The sequence below is a fragment of the Orbicella faveolata genome, unplaced genomic scaffold, assembly GCF_042242905.1.
Source record: "Orbicella faveolata isolate gen_17 unplaced genomic scaffold, um_ofav_v1 contig_46, whole genome shotgun sequence".
NCBI classification, from domain to species: domain Eukaryota; kingdom Metazoa; phylum Cnidaria; class Anthozoa; order Scleractinia; family Merulinidae; genus Orbicella; species Orbicella faveolata.
In genome coordinates this window covers 25,833,056-25,851,917 of record NW_028301576.1, presented here as the reverse complement: position 1 = coordinate 25,851,917, position 18,862 = coordinate 25,833,056, and the positions used below count along the sequence as shown (strand labels likewise).

Here is an 18,862-nt window from a genome sequence, read left to right as displayed (position 1 = left end):
TTGTCCGCCATATCGCAAACCTAGAAGGAGTCCATCCTCGGGCCGTGGGATGGCCTTTGATAAATTAGTATTTCTTTCTTTACTCGACTGTTTCACTTTACGCACCTTTCGGACTATTTAGGTAACAGAGATGAGCGATAACATTGTACTGTTCGTTATGTGAAATGTTTATACCCCTCAGCAATCGACGTGAGGATAAGCTTGGAACATCACTTGCAAGTTATTCTGAACCACCATGATAGAACAAACGTCAACGAAAAAAATAATAGGGCTTCCGATGCTTCAAACTCTTGTGGTGAAACTGATCAGAAATTGCGAAATCGTAAAAATGTGGCACCTTCTGACTGGCTGATTGCGATCGTGTTTCTGCTCGCATCGTATGTCTGGGCATTATTTTTGGATCTGCAGAGAGCTTACTGCTGTTTCAATAGCGAAATCATTCAGGAGCCGGTTTTTATCCGGCCAAAAATGGAAAAGAGGCAAGTCAAGCTTTGTTAGCATTCTGACAAATTAGAAATTTCGAATCAGTGCCCCATCATATGTTCTGACTTGCTGGTTTGATTCCAGAAAGGGAGATTCACAGCCATGTGGAGATGGACCCTTGGAACCAAAGCGAAAGAAGTTAGATTCTAGTGTGAGTACTAGATGAATTCATTGCTAAGCTTTCAGAAATAACTTTCTTAGTTAACTGAATTCAAACTTTTCTTTTCTTTGTGTAGAAAATGGAACTATGTAGGCTTTATGGAAAAAACAATCCGTCACTGAAGAAGATGCTGGTCATACAGGGCCTCAAGCTGGGAAAAAACTTCGCCACGCTCTCGTCCGAGCTAAATGTTGCCGAGGAAACCGCCAAGGTGTACGGCATCGATTGTCTTGCTGCTGAAGCCGATTTAGATCACGAGTCTGTGGCTAAATGCGTCAAAGTAAGCAAGGAGTCATTTGATGTTATCAAAAGTGAAATAATGGCAAACGAGGACAAGAAACTTTGCACCGTATGGGACAACCTTGGTCAGCTATTCTCCTATAATCAAATACGTTTTGTGTTAGCATGCCTCATTCATGATTATGAACTATAGTTGTAATCACCTTTTTGCAGCAAAGACAGCAGGCAAATCAGGCAACTGTTGTAGTTTTTATTTTGGTATAAGACGGCGAGCAATCTATGCAACCGTTATAGCCTCCAAAATAAATTGTTTGTGAGCCTCTCTAGCCTCTTTTCTTATTTTTTCAGTTTGTATTTTTGCATGTTTTTCAGAGTAAGAAAATAAATATTCTTTTTTGTGAGATCTGACAATTTCCTACAACTGTTTTCTTATGTGCTTTTGATGATCAACAATAACACACACTGCTAATTTTATCATACCGAACAAGGTATTACCACTCGTATAAAATGTTACTTGCAGAAAATATTTCAGTTATTACTCAATATTATGCCAATGCCCAGTTTCCCAAAAAAGAAGACATTCAGTTCTTAGTGCAGGTAAGCAAAGTTAAGGAGAAACAAAACAAACACAGGGCTCCACATCTTTTGGAATGGACAAACTACCAAGCTCTATTCCATCTCGGGATGGAAGATAACTGCATGAATGGCCTCTTTGAAGAAAAGTAAATGATAAAAATTATGCCTAAGTGCTTGCAACATACAAGTACAATATTCTGTTTTCAATCATTGTGTGGTTCCAGAAAATATCCATACCCATCCTGAGGGTTAGGGTTAGTTTAAAGGGGGAGGTGGTCTCAAAAGCTGAAATGATGGAGAGGGGCAGGTTGGGGGGGGGGGGAAGAAAGGACAAAAAAGGTCTACAGGTTTGGTTTTGATATTTTCTAGATAAAAAACCCCTCTTTTTTGAGAGAGACAAATAAATAGGCATGGATGCCACAATTACAGTATCAGACTACTGAAAAAACTCTGTCAACTGTCAGCATATCATTTGACCTATTCCTTAGGCTAGTTGTTGTTCTGACCAGTTATACTAGCAAGAGGAAAGATCTAACAAGATCTATTCTTCTACTTTTTAACCCGAGAGGAAAATCAGAATGCTATAAGATCAACTGATCTTATAGTGAATATGACCAAACTATTACATGGATCTTTTGATTGTCAAGAACAACTACAGTCAATAGAGAATGGTCTAAACAAACCATTAGGGCCGATTTAAATGACACATGACCGCCTGTGAGAAACTTGCATGAGATGATTAGAAAACTAGAAAAACCGTACATGACAAGGTTGTGCAATCTAAATCAGCCCTTATGCATATATAACTTCAGTTACAGACCCCGATGTGAGTGAGGTCTGCCAATTTAAATTCATCATTTTATCAATCCATTCAGTAAATTCTACTCCATTGCCAGGTGGAGAACTTGCTATTATTGCTCCACAGTCTCTATGGGAATGGGAGTCCACAAAATACATATGTCCACAGCTGTCAACAAGTAAAAACATTGTTCTTCCACAAGAAAAGAACAGCAGACAAATTCTTTGCCTCCTACCAGCTAAATCATCAAGCAACTCAGCAAGTAAATGCTTTGCAACAACAGTCCCGCCAAATAGATCTTTTTGCTGTCTGAGACAGAGTACACCACAGTCATCACCAGCCATTTCAACAGCTTCATCGGCATTAAGATTTATTCCGTCATGATCAAACATTTCATCGTGCAAGTCATTTCCTCGAGTCATTGCCTCCCTGAGGGCATCCTTCCAAAGAACATCCAGTGCAAGTCCTTGTCGTGGGGGAAGAATACCCTGTAATGCTACTTGTCCAAAGTACAGAGAAATGAAAGCACAAGCATTGCTTCCATTTCTTCCACCAATTGTTGACTGACTAAAATCAGCAGGAAAAAGCCATTCTATGACAGCACCCGATATTTGCGATACACGACCAGTGACAATGGCTTGTGGTGAGACAGGTGCCAGGGCAGCAGCAGTGGAACTGAAAGATACACTGGATGGTACAGTACCAGGTGTTGCAGTGGATGTCATGTTAGCTGTGGGTACTCTGAGTGGCACAGCAGCTGATGGCACACTCGATGGGATAGTAGCTGGTGATGTAGTTGTAAACAAAGAAGTTGATGGAACACTGGACGGCACAGTAGTTTGTGGTGTAGTTGTAGACACAGAAGCTGTTGTAGCTGTCAATGCAGTTGTAGGCACAGAAGCTGTTGAGGCATAGGAAGGCACAGTAGCCAGTGGGGCAGTGAAGGATGGTACTGGAGCAGATGGCGTACCAGAAGGCATGCTACCTCATTTACCTACCTCACTTAAATGTGAGTGGGCCACCCACTCACAGGTAAATTCCTATTCTTCCGATGGTACATTGACCACCAACTCTTGATTTGAGTTGCTGTAAGTACTTCCAAGCCTGCATCTTCCACTGCTCTCATCACATCCCGTGGTTCAGCTCTAATGCAATTTACTGCCTGTCTGTTGTAAAGTGCAATCGTGATATCCTTCTGAGCTTGGCTGAACACTGTTCTCTTTCCTGGACCATGTTTCAGGGCATATCCACTTTCCAGCCTCTCTGGTAGGTACTGGTCAACCACAGTAACTTGCAGTGATGCCACAACTGACTGCTCAGGGGCATGTTGAATAAACTTCAATGCATATCCCTCATTTCTTGAAGCAGGAAATTGTGTAGGGCACTGAGACGGTTCTGGTGCTGGCTCTTCTTCAGATGTTAATGCACCAGTTGCTCCAGCCACTGGAATCTGGCATCCAGACAGTGTTTCAATTTGTGCCTGTGTCTTATTGACAATATTTCCAACCCCGGCTAATGACCTCAGCTGCAGACCATTTGCAAATTGGCCTTCAGTTGGAAAGGTGAAGTTTCCAAATAACGAAATATCCGTTAGAGTTCCCACTTTTGTTGCTTTTGATCTGTCAATGATCAGCTTCTTGCAAGTTGCATTCTTCATTGTCTGGAAGAAAATAAAAACATGTAAAAATCAGGAACACTACTTTACACAGTTGCCAATCATCAAAAAATCTGACTTTTTCACTGACCTTTGAAATATACAGTATTCACTGATTTTGAATTAGGTGGATAACCCAATGTTTTTCTCAAGGAAAATAAAAAAGCCCTGACTTTTCCCTGACCTTATTTGTTTCTGCTGACTACGGCAACCCTGTTACATGTCATCATGCTGTAATCCAACTGTAGCGAATACCGTCCAAATAACATGCGAAATGAGTACAAATATCCAGCGATACGGTGGACTAGTGGACTCTCCCTCATTCACTGATAGATTTTTTGACTATAGTAGTTGGATATTAAATCACTTACATGTATTACATGTTCTGGTTTGTAGTATCGGTGTATAGTTTTTCTCATTGTTTGCATTTTGACGAGCCCGCAGGATACAACTCGTAAAAATATACAGGGATACTACACACCAAAACATCTAATAAGATGTATGTATTATTCAGTAAACCACCCAAATAAAAATATATGCACCTAATTCAACTCCAACTAACATGTGCAGCCAAGAATCATATCTACATCTTACAATGATCCTGGAGAGATTTCACAATCATTCCTCCTTCCAACCATTTACATTTACATACATGCTTGCTAAGTAGCCTTTCAATGGGCAATGCAGACTTACTATGAAAGAGTAGACCAATGTAAAACTTGAGAGTTATGTTAATAATGCAGTTCTGACATTCAAACTATCTTTTGAATGTAAACTACTGAGCTGTGTTTTTGTCTCTTTGTTTTGCTGTTGTTTTGTATTTGCACAGTGAGTATTAAGTCTGTCAGTGAAATTTTTCTGGGACTATTCAACAGAAAAATACCAATGTCCAGGGAACATATACCTTGATCAGCTCTGCAACTTGTTCTCCACTTTCTAAATCGTTTCCCAGTCGTACCCACCGCACAATCTTATGGCTGATATGAGCGAAGTGGGAATCAAGTTGAGACTTTCCCTCGCCAGCTTCAAAAAAGTTGTATTCTTTCAAGGTGATTTGAACACTCTGTTCACTTCAGATAAGTACAGGAGAACCCCACTGTTATGGTAGTGTGGCCCATTATCTAAAACAGAGGAAGTAAACATAATAATCATTTATATATCAGGACAGCAAAATACCCAGGTCTGACTGCCCGGAGCAAGTAAATTTTGCCCTATGGCAAGTGAAAATAGAAGTTTGGTGGTCTCATGGGCAAGTGAAATTAGCCTCAGTAGTCTTATTAGTGATAATTCCACTCAAAAACATTTCCAAAACTCAAGTCTGCAACATGAGCAAAACAATGAGTTGAAAACATGGATTGCTTTAGAATACATACGTTTGTGTCACTGTCCAGAATCTTTCACCTAGTTTAGTACCAGTAAGCTCAGTTTGCTTTAGTCTATCACTGAGTATAAACAGTACCTTATAAATGATATAGCCGATAAATCATGAACATTGCACGCCTATTGGGCAGGCAAGTAATAAATGTATTTTAGAGGGGGTAACCGGAAACTGACTGGCCCACGGGACAACTGGATTTTATTTCTATCATTTACCTTTAATAGATTTGCAACAATAATAAAGAATAAAGTATGACACCCTCATCTTGTCGGTGAACTGTTTTTATGTGCTGCATATTAATGAATTCAGGTCTGTGTACATATATCTAAAGTAAGCATACCAGAAAACAAGTAGACTGTGAATCCTGGGTAAACAGTTTCCAGCCATCTAAAACCAATGTCAAGGGCACTCTGGGTGAACCAGGCATCTTGCTTTGTATCTTCGGACCACAAGTCAATCACTTCTGCCTTTCTATGTCCCTCAGACACCTGAAGTTTACCATTATTTTAAAAACCTCAAATCAAAACAAATCAAACAAACATATTAATGAGATGCAGAAGTTTCCAAAGCCAAAATGGGATGCTTGTGCTCTAAGGCACAATGTATATGTAAATAAACTTAGGGTGCACTTCACAACGAAGTCAAAAAATGCAAGAAAAGGGACTATGAAGGAATTTACCTGTGCAATTATAAGGAAACCATGAAGAGATATCCCCCTCTTTCCGTACCACTCTTGTTGGTTTTCACGAGTCCTAAGCCCCAGCTCAACTTTCATCTTGTAATCCATGATTAATACAATCTCACCAAGACAAAGGTTTGCAAGGACATAGCGATAGTAGCACCCCTGGTGTTTTGTGGGAACAATGTGCGCAAGATACTCCTTATGGTTAGAAACAATCTGATCCCAGGACTTGGAGAAAGAAGCCTTTTTAGGGAGATCAACAACTCCTTCCACAGCTTCCTTTACTTCTTTTCTAATCTTGTGAAATGCGTCAACATCAGATGAATACTGGTTATGTTCCCCCGAACAGTGACCAAGGGCATACTCCAGACACAACTCAGCACATGCAGAATGCCGCTCCAGCTAGACCAAAAAAAGAACATATAGAAATGGCATTAAGGTGGCTGAACACAGTACAGTTTTCCCACATGCTTTTGCTGATGCAATTCAGCGCGTGCACAAGGATTGCAAGAAACAAACATGCCGTCAATAGAGCGATCATTTTATTTACTCAACACCTGCAGTATCTGTACTATTTTTCTCTATATTTGAACGCAGTGTATTGATGGCTTTAGTCTTTTATTACAAAGATACATTAGAAAAGGTAACGATGCAAAGAACCCAGCAATTCTCAGCTTTTTCTTTGTTACCGAAAGAACCCAGTTATATGCAGCGCATGCGCAGTTGCTCGAAAAATTGAGACCGATTGCCTTTGCAGAAACTTGCCGATTTCTAACGACCCAGTAGTTAGAATTTCAAGAAATTTGGCAAAAAAATAGTTCAGAAACTACGTTAATGATGTATCACAAAAAATCTGAATTTTGAAATAGGGAAATTTAATAATTCAGAACATGCAGTGAAAACAATTTATGGCAAATTACGAAAATCGTCTATGTCAAAATTTTATTACAACAGTGTTGACAGAAGGGATTTAAAGTCAATTTGTGGTGGGCAAATGATGAAAAAAAATCTAACGACTGGATTTTTTTAAATAAACAAAAACCATTTTTTAAGCGTTGTTTTTAACCAGCCCCATTGCCATGGCAACAGCACACGCCTTAGCCAAAATGCGAGAATAAACCCCTCTGAGGTTAACCTTGACTCTTGCAAAAAATGGGCGCCAAAGCATAAATAGTTTAAAATTAATGGTGAATTAGGCATAGGCACTTGAAAACTGTGTTTGGCCACCTTAATAACATCCATGAACATTGACATTACTGCAGGCAATATGATAGAATTACATTGTAGTTAGTGAGGTTTCAGTCCATACACAGCTTCAGTACTTGTAGACAAAGAAGGTCAAAATATGACTAAAAAGAACTATACTTTCAAATGACATGTCCTGTTACTGTAAGTGTAGCAGCCCCTGTAAGTTTGTAATTCTCCTGGTCCTCTGGTTATACTAGATACTACTGTATATAGGTCCAGAGGACTTAAGCATATTTTAGGAATGGTATACATAACATTCTTGGGAATTCATCGTGTCCATCCCTAATTGCAGATTCAGCATTTTTCAAATGATAACCATACTACATTTCCTATCTGTCAATTTACTGCTTACCTCCTTGGGAAATTCCACCTTCAGATATTTTTGGTACTGTCTTGAGGTAGAGACAGTTTCAGAATGAGCAGCAGGATTGATCATACCAGCCTTTTTGCGGTCATCTAGGAGCAGCTGCAAGGATTCAAAGGTGGAATGACCAAAGTCATCACACGGGTTGCAAAGGCCTGCAAGCATCGAGTTCATTCTAAAATTCTTTGGAAGGTGTGAATAAATGTATGTCCTTTTCAGACCATCAGGGAACTTAAGCTGATATTGCTGAATAACATTTTTGATGTCACACTGCCAATATCTCACACCAGTTTCCCTTCCATCAACAAGCACACTTCTGCAAGAGGAAGGCCTTGAAATATCATCTTGGTTGACAAAACTTTGAAATTCGTCAATGACCTCGGGACTCACTGCTTGCCTGGTAAATGAAATACCATCACGGGGAACACCACCTTTCCCAAACAATATTGCATGCACTCTTGCTGCAGTAATGGTTGACTTTGAGCTAGGGAAATAACTCTGAAGTTCAGATATTGTGAAATCTTGGGCCACAATTGACAACAACCTTCTCCGTTCATCGCCAAACTTACTGATTCGTCCGATAGCTCGAGCAGTCTCAGTCCGATTTCTCCCTTGTTCCACTCCACTCATATTTAGTTTACTCCCTTTCATGCTGTCTCCAATAAGGAGTTTGCTCGATATTTTTGCACTCTGTGCCCGTATCAATCGGCTCTTCTCTTTATCTTTGGCTGCAATGTAATCTTTTGCTAATGAATTCAACAGTTTGTCATCGCTGCTACTCTTCTGGTGGCTACTGAACAAATCAGCAAACTGACCTTTGAATTTCTTGGTAGTAAGGATGTCCCTCATTATGGCTTGAGTACCCTGCACACCAAGGGCTGTGTAGTCCAACAGTACCATGTCTATTTTACATATAATTTCGTTCCTTAAATCAATCTTCCTTCAGAGACCGACACATTCATAGCTCTGGCGGTTCTGAACAGTTTCTGGGATCTGACATGCTTTGTCCTCTGAAGGTTTTCCACTAGAGTATTCAGTAAAAATGTCAGCTTCAACTGGATCATCTAGGACACCACAAACTTTATCTTCTGTATTACTCTCAAGCGTAGGAGATAATACGCTTTGGCTTGCTGAAGCAGTCTAGAAAAACAACAGAGTCGAATGAGTGAAGAGTAAAGATAGACAGATGTTTAGCCATTTGAGGGAAGTATGGTAACACATGTGGAAGTGTGACAGTATTTTAGCTTACCTCTAGCTCTTCGCATCTTGTTTTTAGTTGAATCCTTTCCCTACAAAAGGTACATATCTTCTGTTTGCGTTCCTTGTGCCCAGATGCACTCCATTTACCAGCGCCACAAAATTTTTCTTCACGGTAAGTCACAGCAAGCAGCTGTTTTACTCCAACATTTCCAAATCCCCACTCACTGTGTCGTGGACAACAGCAACTACTTTTGAAGGGCATTTCACCAGTATTTTAGCATAATGTACTTTAAGATCGAAGTAGACAAAATAACCTTCGTATTCATAACAATTGTGACTCGAAAGACACCTTTAACGGACAAGAAAGCTTGATAAAGTCTCTGATCACAAATGGCAAATCCAAGATGGCATCTCACAGAGATCGTTTGTGATGCACGTTTTCCGCTCTAACTTTTGATTGGCGCATAGAACAATGCTAATATTTGACCGTGAGGTAGACAGAAGGGACATGGGGCAAACTAAGGAGAAAAATGTTGTTTATGTTGGGTTTTTCATTGTTTTTTTGGCAATTTTTGGACATCGACCAATCGATTCGTCCATTTAATTGAAATTAATAATCAAGAATTCACACCTTTTAATTGATTTTGTGTTTGGCCTTCCTAGTTCTTACACGGACCATTACTTAATTGCCATTGAGAAATTGCCGTTCCTTGTACCAGCTAGGAAAATGATAAAGTTACAACACCCTATTATGCAATTTTCTCTCTATCATCTGTCAAGTGGTCGCTTACAAAGGAAAATTTCAAACCTGTAGCTCTAAAAGTGGTCGCGGTCGCTTACTGGAGGTGGTCGCTTACAAGAGGTTCCAAATACATGTATAGTGATTTGACTTTGAATCCTTTGGTAGCTTGGAAACCTGGTCACTGAAGAGAGATGGTCGCTTACGAGTGGTGGCAACCGAAGGTTCGACTGTACACAATTTGGGCTACAGTCATTACCCAAAAAGTCTGATTGTAATTGTTATTTGTAGCTTCTCCTTTTCAATGGACAAAATTCTTTTTGTAATAATTTATTCTCAGTTTAAATTTGTGACTTCTGCGACAGTCGTTTCGGACTTTTTCAATCTGTTGGTAGTAGTTCTAACATAGAATACGCAGCACAATGGACACATTGTTGTCCTCGACACTGAAAAGTGTCTTTCAAAAATTTTTAGTTTTCAAGCATTGTCCGATACAAAGGTAAGGTGACAGAGGGCAACCCTGCCTAACCCCTCTTGATAACTGAAAATAATTTGTGGAAAATCCATTGTACAGAACCGCACTTTCAGGTGTAGTATAAAAAGTGGAGACCCACCATTTGATGCTGTCACCAAAGTTAAGGAGATTTAAAGTATTCTGGATAAAGGACCATTTGATGGTGTCAAATGCTTTCCGGAAGTCAAGTAAAAGTAATATTCCAGGAATATTTTTTAGTTTGGTCTGTTCCAGGATGTCGTTTATCAACCTTATATTTTGACCAATATATTGTCCCTTCACAAAGCCAGTTTGGTCAGGATGGATTATCCTTGGTAAAACATTTTCTATTCTCTTTGCTATTACTTTTGACCCGATCTTATAATCTAAATTTAAAAGTGTAATTGGGCACCAATTTGAAAGTTCTGACAAACAAGAATCTTCCTTTGGCACAAGAGTTATTACACCTCTGCGTTGAGATATCGACAGCTTTCCTTCTTTGTATGCAGTGTTAAAACTACTTACTAAGTCGCGGCTCACCAAATCAAAGAAGCAATTGTAGAATTCCGCCGTAAAACCATCATCTCTAGGCGACTTACCAGCGGGGAAGGTTTTTAAGACTTTGGAATATTCCTCTATCGTTATGTAACCCTCTAGGTCCTCTCTTTCTTCGTCTGTTAATTTATCAGTTTGCAGATCACGCACAAAATCATTAAAGGCCTCATTGTTATCCTCACCATGCGAAGTATATAAATTCTCATAAAAGGATTCGATTTCTTTCATTATCTCGTCTTCTTCAACAAGTATTTTGCCGTCTTCTCTTTTTATTTCTGTAATTACTTTACGATTGAAATTCCTTTCTCTAAATTAAAGAAGTACTTTGTAGGTTTTTCACCTTGTTCAACCCACCTGACTTTAGATCGAAAGATTGCACCTTTCCCTTGGGTTTCATAGATATGTCGAAGTTCGGTTTTTAAGTTGTTGTAATCTTCAATTTCAGCGCTTAACTGTTCGTCCATATTGCAGTTGTTAATTTTAATTTCTAAAGCTTCCAAACACTTTTGAAGCTCCGTTTCTCGAATTCTCCGTTGTTTTTCTTTGTGTGTTGAGTATGAAATGGTGAGACGTCTTATTTCCATTTTAATTAATTCCCATTTTAACCGATTGTCTTTCAAATCTGAATACTTCTCAAGTATAGCCGCGTAGTTTTCTTCTATAAGCTCGACATATTCATTGTCTTCCACTAGGGAGTTGTTGAATTTCCACAAGCCAGGACCACGCTTTTCACTAAGAATTTTAAGATCAAGGACAACGGCTTTATGATCCAGAACATTTGAAACTTTCGTATTGGTTTTAATGACCCAGTTTTCGACTGATTTCGATACTAGGAAGAAATCAATTCTGGATCTGACTTTTAGTGATTTGGACTCATAAGTAAAGCTTCTTTCATTTGAATAAAGCTTCCTAAAAACGTCGATTAAGCCAATGTCATCCATTATCGCAATAAGGTTATCACGATATAAAGTTGGTCTCCAAAAAAATACAGCCCTTTTGTCAATAGCTTGCAAGGTAACATTCCAATCTCCTCCCACAATAAGATTACTAATTTCCGTATGTGACATCAGGTATCTATTTAAAGTTAGCAAGAATTTCTGTTGTTGTTGAGAGTCATTCGGAGCATAAATATTACAGATTGAAATTTTGCCTGAATTGTACATCAAATTGACACAATTCTGCCGTCAAGATCCTTACCGGTCACTTCCATGTTCAGTTTGCTTGAAGGATTTATCAAAATAGAAACTCCTTTGCTATGGGTTGACCTGTGGGAAAAGAAAATAGCACCTCCCCACTCACTTTTCCATATCGATTCATCTTTTTCTTCCGAGAATGTTTCCTGGAGAAATTAAATCTGACAATTTTGATCTTTCAGGAATCTAAAAATACTCCTTCGCTTAACTTGGTTTCTTAAGCCTCTAACATTTAAAGATAGGATACTAATTTTCACTTGTGTCGACATGACCGTTACACACTAATGTTGACAAACGATAATTTTATCATGGGAAGCAACAACTGATAAGCAGATTTGAAATTCACAGGTTTGCAATAATAACAACTTATGATTAGACTGTCGTCATGAAATAAAAGGGAAGAAAACAACAAAATTACACTGACGAATACAATCGAAACAAGCACATACACAAAACACAAACATATACAAGCGTTTAACTGGATGCTATCTAAGAGCGTAAAGGACTTTGTGTCTTATCCATCCTAATTCGAACTTAAAACAAAAATAATAATTTATCAGTAGGGCTTAGAAATAAAGATGCGCTAAAACACAGTCGGGCTAGCTTACAGTCATACGTTGTCGAGGTCTTCCTTGGAATGAATCCGTTTCGGTGCGCCATCAGGCAAGGTCTTAACATAAATCTTGCCATCCATGGACCATACACAGACCAAAAGTCCATCTTTTCTCATTTGGTTGGCTTCTTTCATTAAATCTTTTCGGAAGGACGTTAGGTTTTCATTGATGTATAGATGTTCCGCGGCCAAAACCGTGGCTGTTGTGGAATGTGGATACAACTGTGTAATCCTCACATTTTTAAGTTCAGTTTGCTTTTTATAAAGTGCAGTTTTCTTCTTGTGGCTGATAAACTTTACAATTATATTCTTTGGTTTGTTCTTTCCACTGTATAATTTATGCGAGATGTCGATATCATCACTCTGGATCGAAACATTTAACACCTCACCCAACTTGATGACCACATCTTCCGTGGAAGTATACAAATCTTCGGGGACGCCGTGAATTTCCAACGAGTTCTTGTGTGTACACTGTTTGAGATCATCTTGACTTTTGTACAGCTCATCAATCTCAGATTTCTGATCATTAACTTTCTTTCTGAGTGCTTGTAATTCTAATTTCATCGCATCGTTAGCCTTCATCGCGTTGCTCAGAGACACCTTGAGGGAATTCATTTGTTGTTCTTGAAAGCCGAAGGAAGATTTTAAATCAGCCACCTCGTTTGCCAACTTTCTGTTTTCAATCTGTACATCTTTAAGAGTGGTTTGAATGCCTGAAAGCATATCTTTTATAACTTTAAGACTTGGTTCTTGCTCAGGAACTGTTACGTAGAACTGGACCTCTGATTCTTCGTCACCTTTGCCACCATCTTTATCGCTGGCACACTTAGTCGCATCCATGTTGGGTTTCTTGGCCGAGTTTGATTCGTCTTCAGTGGAACCTCGTTCACCTCTTTTGTGTTTACCTCCTGACTTTTTCATTGGTGTTGCATACTTAAATATTTACCTCGTATGGCAAATTTTGCTCGAATTTAGGACGGAGTTGGGCTCCGCTCAAAAGTTGCGTTCGAACTCTACGGTTGCACGCATGCTCTCTTCTCTTGGCAAAGTAATTTGATGGTTTCCACTCGCTTTCTTCTCTCCTTGTGGAGTCCAAGGTAAGCTTAAGTTCTTGTAAAGTTTTGGTTTCATTGTCTTGTTATTGTTTTATTTTGTATACAAACATTGAATTCTGCCCGTGTTATTAGTATCTGGCCGAAGTTCAAAATTTGTAAGCTTATTTTAAAATACTTCAAGTAAGAAATTCAAATAGCCTTATCTTTTAGTTTTGTTGTCGTTCACACTTCATTTCTTTTGTATTCATTCCATGCAGCTCGACCAAAGGGAAAATTTCTTCAGAGATGGTATGCAAGTCAACCTACATATATGATCAAGTAAATATACTCCTAAATGTTTTAGTGATCATGGATGGACAAATTAATTCCAAGAGACTGTGTAGATCTACTTCTTGCGAGAGAGATATGCTGTTCAATTGTGTCAAACATAAGCCGGACGCATGGTGGCTGGTGATGTAGATTTTTTTCACCTCTAGAAATGAGAGACTTAAACAAATTGAAATCAAAACTTGAAATTATTATGGAGAAGATAATGCTTGATACTTGTCAACATAAGTATGTTCTGTAATCATTGCAAAAATCTATTAGAAGAGACGTATCTGCAATCCTTTTGAATATTACTGCATTGCTAGTGAGATTAACACAAACAATCACCAAGATATACAGGAGTAAAATATCGTGATCTGTGTTTCCAAGAAAGAAAACTATTGTTATTTTACTTGCATACACTACAATGTGTAGTACCCTTATTATTGATTGGACCCAGCTGGGGGACCTCTCCCTATAGTTGACTTAAGGTGCCCTTTTTTATAATATTGAAGAAATATATCAGCAAGCTAAAATCAAATTGTTTATATTTGACATAGCTTTAAGTAAACAAGATTTTGCCAATATCCATGTCTCACTCAAGCGAAGTTCAGGCAAAATACTCTTGGCAGTCTTGGCATTCTCAAGTTGATTGTCTAAAATAAATGTTTAACTCATGTAGTATAATTTTTGCATAATTGTTATACTCAGTTGTTTCATAATGTTAACTGAACAAGGACCATAACCAATTTACCTTGACCCATAATGCACAGCCGACTCCCTAATATTATGTATATTGTAACCAACTTCAGTGACTAGGTTTCAATTTTGGACTAACTGGTGAATATGGTGAAATCTCATTTAATGATTTCATTTTGAAACAGACTGTTGTTATTCTTTGACACTACATCATGTACAAGTTAATTTAATAACAATGTTCCAGTTCCAATCAAAATTAATTATCATCCATTTTAAAAGTTATAAGCAGTCTGTGTAAACAACCTGTTATTTGATTTTGTATTTCTTTTTATTTTGAGCAGTCTGGGTTCGAGCCCTGGCTGGGAACAGTGTATTGTGTTCTTGGGTGAGACACTTTACTCTCACAGTGCCTCTAACCACTCAGGCATATAAATAGGTACTGGCAAATTTAATGTTGGGGGTAACTCTGCTATGGACTAGCATCCCATCCAGGGGGTAGTAGAAATACTCCTAGTTGCTTCATGCTACAGAAACTGTAATAAGCTCTGGCCTGATGGGCGACTTGGCACATATGCAGACTTAACTCCACTTCTGAGTTGCTGTTTGCTTCCTTTTCATTCAGGCGACATACTTTTTCATATGAATAGTTTCGCACAAACACTCCTTTTGCCACAGAGGCAAAGTTAAACTTGGGATTGGCCTGTTCATCCATGAGCTGGCTCAGGGAGCCTCTGATTACTTTATCAACAGAGAAACCAAGCTGGAAGCAGCCCAGCAATGACGTTTATGGGTTTTCAGGGTTGCATGGAGTACTTAATTGGATATGGTCTTCTATTGATGGCATTTGTTTCTGACAGACATGTCTCCATTCCAGCTCATATGAGGATGTCTGACAAAAATAACTCACTACTTTGACAGATGGCATCTGAAAAAAAGTAAGGTTCTGCATGCTACCTAACATAATTTCATGAGAACTATGATTTACATTAAGGTTTTATTTAAACAATTGAATTGAAATTAATTTTGTATCATTGTAACTTTGCTTTGATGGTCTCATATTAATCAGAATAATATCTAAGTGGAAATCATAGATCAAATGCATTAAGCAGTGTAGAGGCTAATTTATAATATTTTCTTCATGGAAATCTGAAAGGTCCTCTCAAAGCTCTCAAGAGAAAAAGACTGCGGGTCATTGGCTGAATGGATCAGACCATGTGAGAAACACCTTTACTGGAGTGCTACCACAACATTTAGTGGCAATGGGAAAGTCATCTGTGCTAAGTTCACCTTTTTCCTCAGTCACATTGTTAATAAGCATTCAAACTTCAGTGATGTGTTATTCAGCAAATGTTTCCCTGTGCGATCCATCCTTGAAAATGGTTAAAATTGGGTAGGTACATGTATTTGTATAATTTGAGTTAGCAAAATAATATCTAGCTAAAACAAAATAAATTCATAAATTATCAAGTATTGCTGGAGATATTTGCAACCCCCTCCTAGGGTCTGCCCATTGTCATGATAGGTTTGCTTTATAATACCCTATCTCCCAAATTGATACAATGTTTTCACTCTTCTTAGGTTCTGTGGCCTACGAAAAATTGCACAGTGCACTTACTAATGTTAATCTGATGAAAGGAATCAAGCAGGCTTTTCCCTTAGCACAAACAAGTTGTTTGGAGGGATTCCATTCTGTTTTAAATCATTTTGCCCTAAAAATGATTGCTTATTCTTATATTGGAATGTACTGCAGGTATGGCAGTTTCTTTGAGGTAAATGTAATTAAAAATTTAGTAGAGGTGTGATACAACATTATGGTTGACAATGCTGAAAAAATAAGGTAGTTAAATCATTTAACAAGTTTGGCGAGTGTCCTATAGGGGTACACAGCTTGTGAGGATTATCAAATATACGGTGGCCCATAAGGGACAGAACTTCAAATTAAAAAATGAACAAATTTGTGGAAATTAAAGTAATTAATTTCAAAGAAAGTGCTGTAAATAAAATATTTTATTGCATACAAAATACTTTACACTAAGAAGAAAAGAAACATCTCGCACACTACATACAAAATATATTTTTGGACTACGATGGACAAAAAAAGTGGACTGCAAAGAAAAAAGTGCACGCTTCAAACAAAAGAAATGTGTGCACTGCAAATAAAACAAAATTCTGCACTGCAAACAAAGTAAATGTATGCACTTCAAGTGAAACACTTGCCTGCTGCAAAGAAAATAAATAGATAAATAATAAATGGCCTACTATGCACAGAATATTGTTCCATTGCAAACAAAAAAGTTTTGCACACTGCGAGTGACAAAAAACCCAGTACACACTGCAAGAAAAAATATACTGCTCACTGCGAATAAAAAGTCCTGCTAACAAACAAAAATATGAATGTATGCGTGCGCAGGTAGACATGAGGCCTGGGACCAAGTCCTTTCCTGCCATATTTTATCAACATGGCGTCCAGTGAGAACGATTTGAGTGATGTAGAAGCTGAAATTGAACATGAAGATTTGCCACGGGGATCAGAAAGAGAGCTTATTGAATATTATTTCAACAGAGGCCTTACGTACAGATATATAGCGCTGATGTTAGGAAAGCATCATGGTATAGACAAATGAACGAACATTGAAAAGAAGGCTCAAAGACTATGGTCTGAGAAAACGGGATACGGTGAATGATGATCTTGTTGAATGCATAAGGGATTTGATTTTGCTTGAAATTTGTACTGGTCCAGACAGCCTCAGTGGTTATAGAACCATGTGGCATGTGCTGCGCCTTAGACATAACATTCATGTTCCCCGACGGTTGGTTGAATCACTTTTAAGAGAAGTTGATCCCTGTGGAGTGGACCTGAGAAAACGTAAGTGCCTTCACTGGAGAACTTATGTGTCACCAGGAGCTAATTTTTGTTGGCACTTAGATGGATATGACAAACTTAAGCCATTTGGCTTTTCTATTCATGGCTGTGTAGATGGCTTTAGCTGGAGAATTCTATGGTGAGAAGTTCAAAGGTCGAACAAGAATCTGTGGCCGATGGCAAGATATTTCTTGGATAATGCGAAAGCAGCACATGGATGTCCAGCACGTGTGTACACTGATGGTGGAACTGAAAACGGACTGATTGCTGCAATGCAGTGCTACTTATGCACAGAAGGAGTTGATGAATATGTGGGTTCTAGAGCTCACAAATACATAACAAGCGTCAGGAACCAAAGAATTGAAGGTTACTGGTCACACTACAGAAAAGAGTGGGCAAGTTGGTGGATTGATTTCTTCAATGACTTGCATGAATCTGACATCCTCGACCTCATCAGTCAGATACACAGAGAAGCACTTTGGTATTCCTTTGCAGATGTCTTGCAGGATGATCTTGATAAAGTAAAGGATGGCTGGAATTCTCATTGCATCAGGAAGTCAAAGCATGTTACCGTGTCAGGTGTGCCCAATATGATGTACTTTCTTCCAGAAGAATTTGGGCGAATTGATTGCTTGTGTCCAGTTTCAGGCAAGGTTCAGGTTTGTCACACCCCACCTCTATTCTGGAGGCAGGAAATCTATTTCAGAAACTTGTCCAGTTTGCAAAAGGTTCAGTAACCTTTTGGGAAACATGTGCATTAATGATCTAAGGATCTCAATTTCCAAAACAAGCATAAATATTACAGTCAGTGCAACCTCTAGCTCTTCTGAGAACGCCAAGAAAAGTTTGCACAAAAAGTTATCGAGATACAGGCTAATACCTTGAGGATTTTTTAATTACTACCGGTACTTGTTATCCTAACTAAACCACTTCACTGTTGGTATTTCTTCATTTCACTACAGCCTTTGACACTTGTAACTCCCATGACCATGTGGGGATAGACAATGCATGCCAGATATAGTGTATGTTGAACTTTCTAGGTGTTTCTTCCAAGTATCTTAGAGTAATTAGCGTACATACTGTATGTCTTCTCCATAACATGCCATTACAAAGTCAAGCATGTGGCCCCTGAAATCAAGTATTTATCCCTTACATAACACGGATTTAGGCAGGTGTGAAGATTGGAAAGGCAAGTTGATATTTTAAAGTTACAGATGAAAGGGTTAATCATTCCTGTTATAGTCAATATAGTGTCAGTAATCAACCAACTCGAATCAATGACATAAAGTATCAAATAACTGACAAGAAATACCAATTTAAAATTGGTAGGGGGTATTGATTGTTCTGAGATTAAACCACGTTATGTCTATCAAGATTAAAAGTTTTTCAATAAGTTTTCTGAAATGGCAACAACTTTATTGCTGTATCCTCCCAATAAATCTTACATCATGTGGTACCAAGAACATCAACATTGACAGTCTGATGAGGGTGTCAACACAAAAGTTCATCATGAGGTTACAACATTAAAATTCCAAAATACTGGAGAGGAAATTTAGATGATA

General features: G+C 38.4%; 3 protein-coding genes, 1 long non-coding RNA gene and 1 pseudogene across 4 annotated transcripts in view; 3 read left to right on the top strand and 2 right to left on the bottom strand.

The window, feature by feature from the left end:
* The window catches only part of LOC149099168 (uncharacterized), a 276,702-nt gene that overhangs the window by 134,459 nt on the left and 123,381 nt on the right, over positions 1–18,862 (top strand). The gene's annotated exons all lie outside the window — the stretch shown is intronic.
* LOC149099193 (uncharacterized) lies at positions 676–1,286 on the top strand. Its single transcript, XM_089277007.1, has one exon. The coding sequence runs from the start codon at positions 723–725 to the stop codon at positions 1,074–1,076; it is 354 nt and encodes a 117-aa protein (XP_089133133.1). The 5' UTR covers positions 676–722; the 3' UTR covers positions 1,077–1,286.
* Positions 3,167–6,100, bottom strand: LOC149099192 (uncharacterized). Its single transcript, XM_089278355.1, has 3 exons — positions 5,631–6,100; positions 4,817–5,033; positions 3,167–3,918 (listed from the first exon to the last, which is right to left on the bottom strand). Exon 3 carries the CDS (start codon positions 3,913–3,915, stop codon positions 3,262–3,264), a length of 654 nt encoding a protein of 217 aa, XP_089134481.1. The 5' UTR covers positions 3,916–3,918; positions 4,817–5,033; positions 5,631–6,100; the 3' UTR covers positions 3,167–3,261.
* Positions 8,527–9,148, bottom strand: LOC149099191 (uncharacterized). The gene is made up of 2 exons (XM_089277939.1): positions 8,834–9,148; positions 8,527–8,724 (listed from the first exon to the last, which is right to left on the bottom strand). Exons 1-2 carry the CDS (start codon positions 9,044–9,046, stop codon positions 8,527–8,529), a joined length of 411 nt encoding a protein of 136 aa, XP_089134065.1. The 5' UTR covers positions 9,047–9,148.
* Positions 16,915–18,713, top strand: LOC149099190 (uncharacterized; annotated as a pseudogene).

What these genes read in the sequence shown, in the direction of transcription:
- LOC149099193 (XM_089277007.1), top strand. Translation starts at nt 723, where the DNA reads ATGGAACTATGTAGGCTTTATGGAAAAAACAATCCGTCACTGAAGAAG.
- LOC149099191 (XM_089277939.1), bottom strand. Translation starts at nt 9,046, where the DNA reads ATGCCCTTCAAAAGTAGTTGCTGTTGTCCACGACACAGTGAGTGGGGA. An exon ending in CAAGATGCGAAGAGCTAGAG is followed by an intron (nt 8,725 to 8,833) that starts GTAAGCTAAAAT and finishes TTGTTTTTCTAG; the next exon opens with ACTGCTTCAGCAAGCCAAAG.
- LOC149099192 (XM_089278355.1), bottom strand. Translation starts at nt 3,915, where the DNA reads ATGAAGAATGCAACTTGCAAGAAGCTGATCATTGACAGATCAAAAGCA.